We start from the raw sequence: 522 nt of genomic DNA, 5'->3' as shown, positions 1-522 counted from the left end.
ATGTTGAAAACGGAACAATGACTGTTGAATGGTTAATGTTGAAAATTGAACAGTGAACATTGAATGTTGAACACTGACAATTGAATGTTGTCCATTGAATGTTGAATGTTGGCCATTGAACATTGAATGTTAAACACTGACCACTGAATTTTGAACAGCAAATTTTGAACATTGCCATCCTGCCACATTAGGATTGGAATAACATTCCAAGAGAAAAGTGAAYGGTTTTCCAAGTGAACTCACCTCTTACGATGATGTTGGTGGACTTCTTTGCGGGATTGCCGACGTTGTTGTTGGCGATGCAACTGTAGGTGCCGGAATCCTCGGAGGTGATGGCGGGAATGGTCAGAGTGCCCCCATTCARGACTGTTTTGTTGGGCAGGACCCCCGCAGACCTCACCCAGGTCAGGCTGGGCGCCGGCTCCCCCCCGGTGGTCACACACACCAAGGTGATGGCTTCTCCGGGGTTCACCACGATGGGGTCGTCCACGAGGAGCTTGATGGAAGGGGATGCTGCAAACA

The 522-nt window shown here is 48.5% G+C and overlaps 1 protein-coding gene across 1 annotated transcript in view; it reads right to left on the bottom strand.

Moving 5' to 3' along the window:
- Window positions 1-243: 243 nt before the first annotated feature.
- The window catches only part of LOC130586344 (MAM domain-containing glycosylphosphatidylinositol anchor protein 2-like), a gene marked incomplete at its 3' end in the record, with an annotated part of 12,783 nt that continues 12,504 nt past the window's right edge, over window positions 244-522 (bottom strand). The window contains exon 2 of the mRNA XM_057387129.1: window positions 244-513. Coding sequence (XP_057243112.1) covers window positions 244-513 — 270 coding nt within the window. The remainder of the gene's footprint in view (window positions 514-522) is intronic.

This window comes from Malurus melanocephalus, unplaced genomic scaffold (genome assembly GCF_030028575.1).
Source record: "Malurus melanocephalus ecotype Western Australia unplaced genomic scaffold, MMel_1.1 scaffold_1142, whole genome shotgun sequence".
Classification (NCBI taxonomy): Eukaryota; Metazoa; Chordata; class Aves; order Passeriformes; family Maluridae; genus Malurus; species Malurus melanocephalus.
The sequence above is the reverse complement of the archived record's forward strand: the minus strand, read 5'-3'. Positions and strand labels throughout refer to the sequence as shown.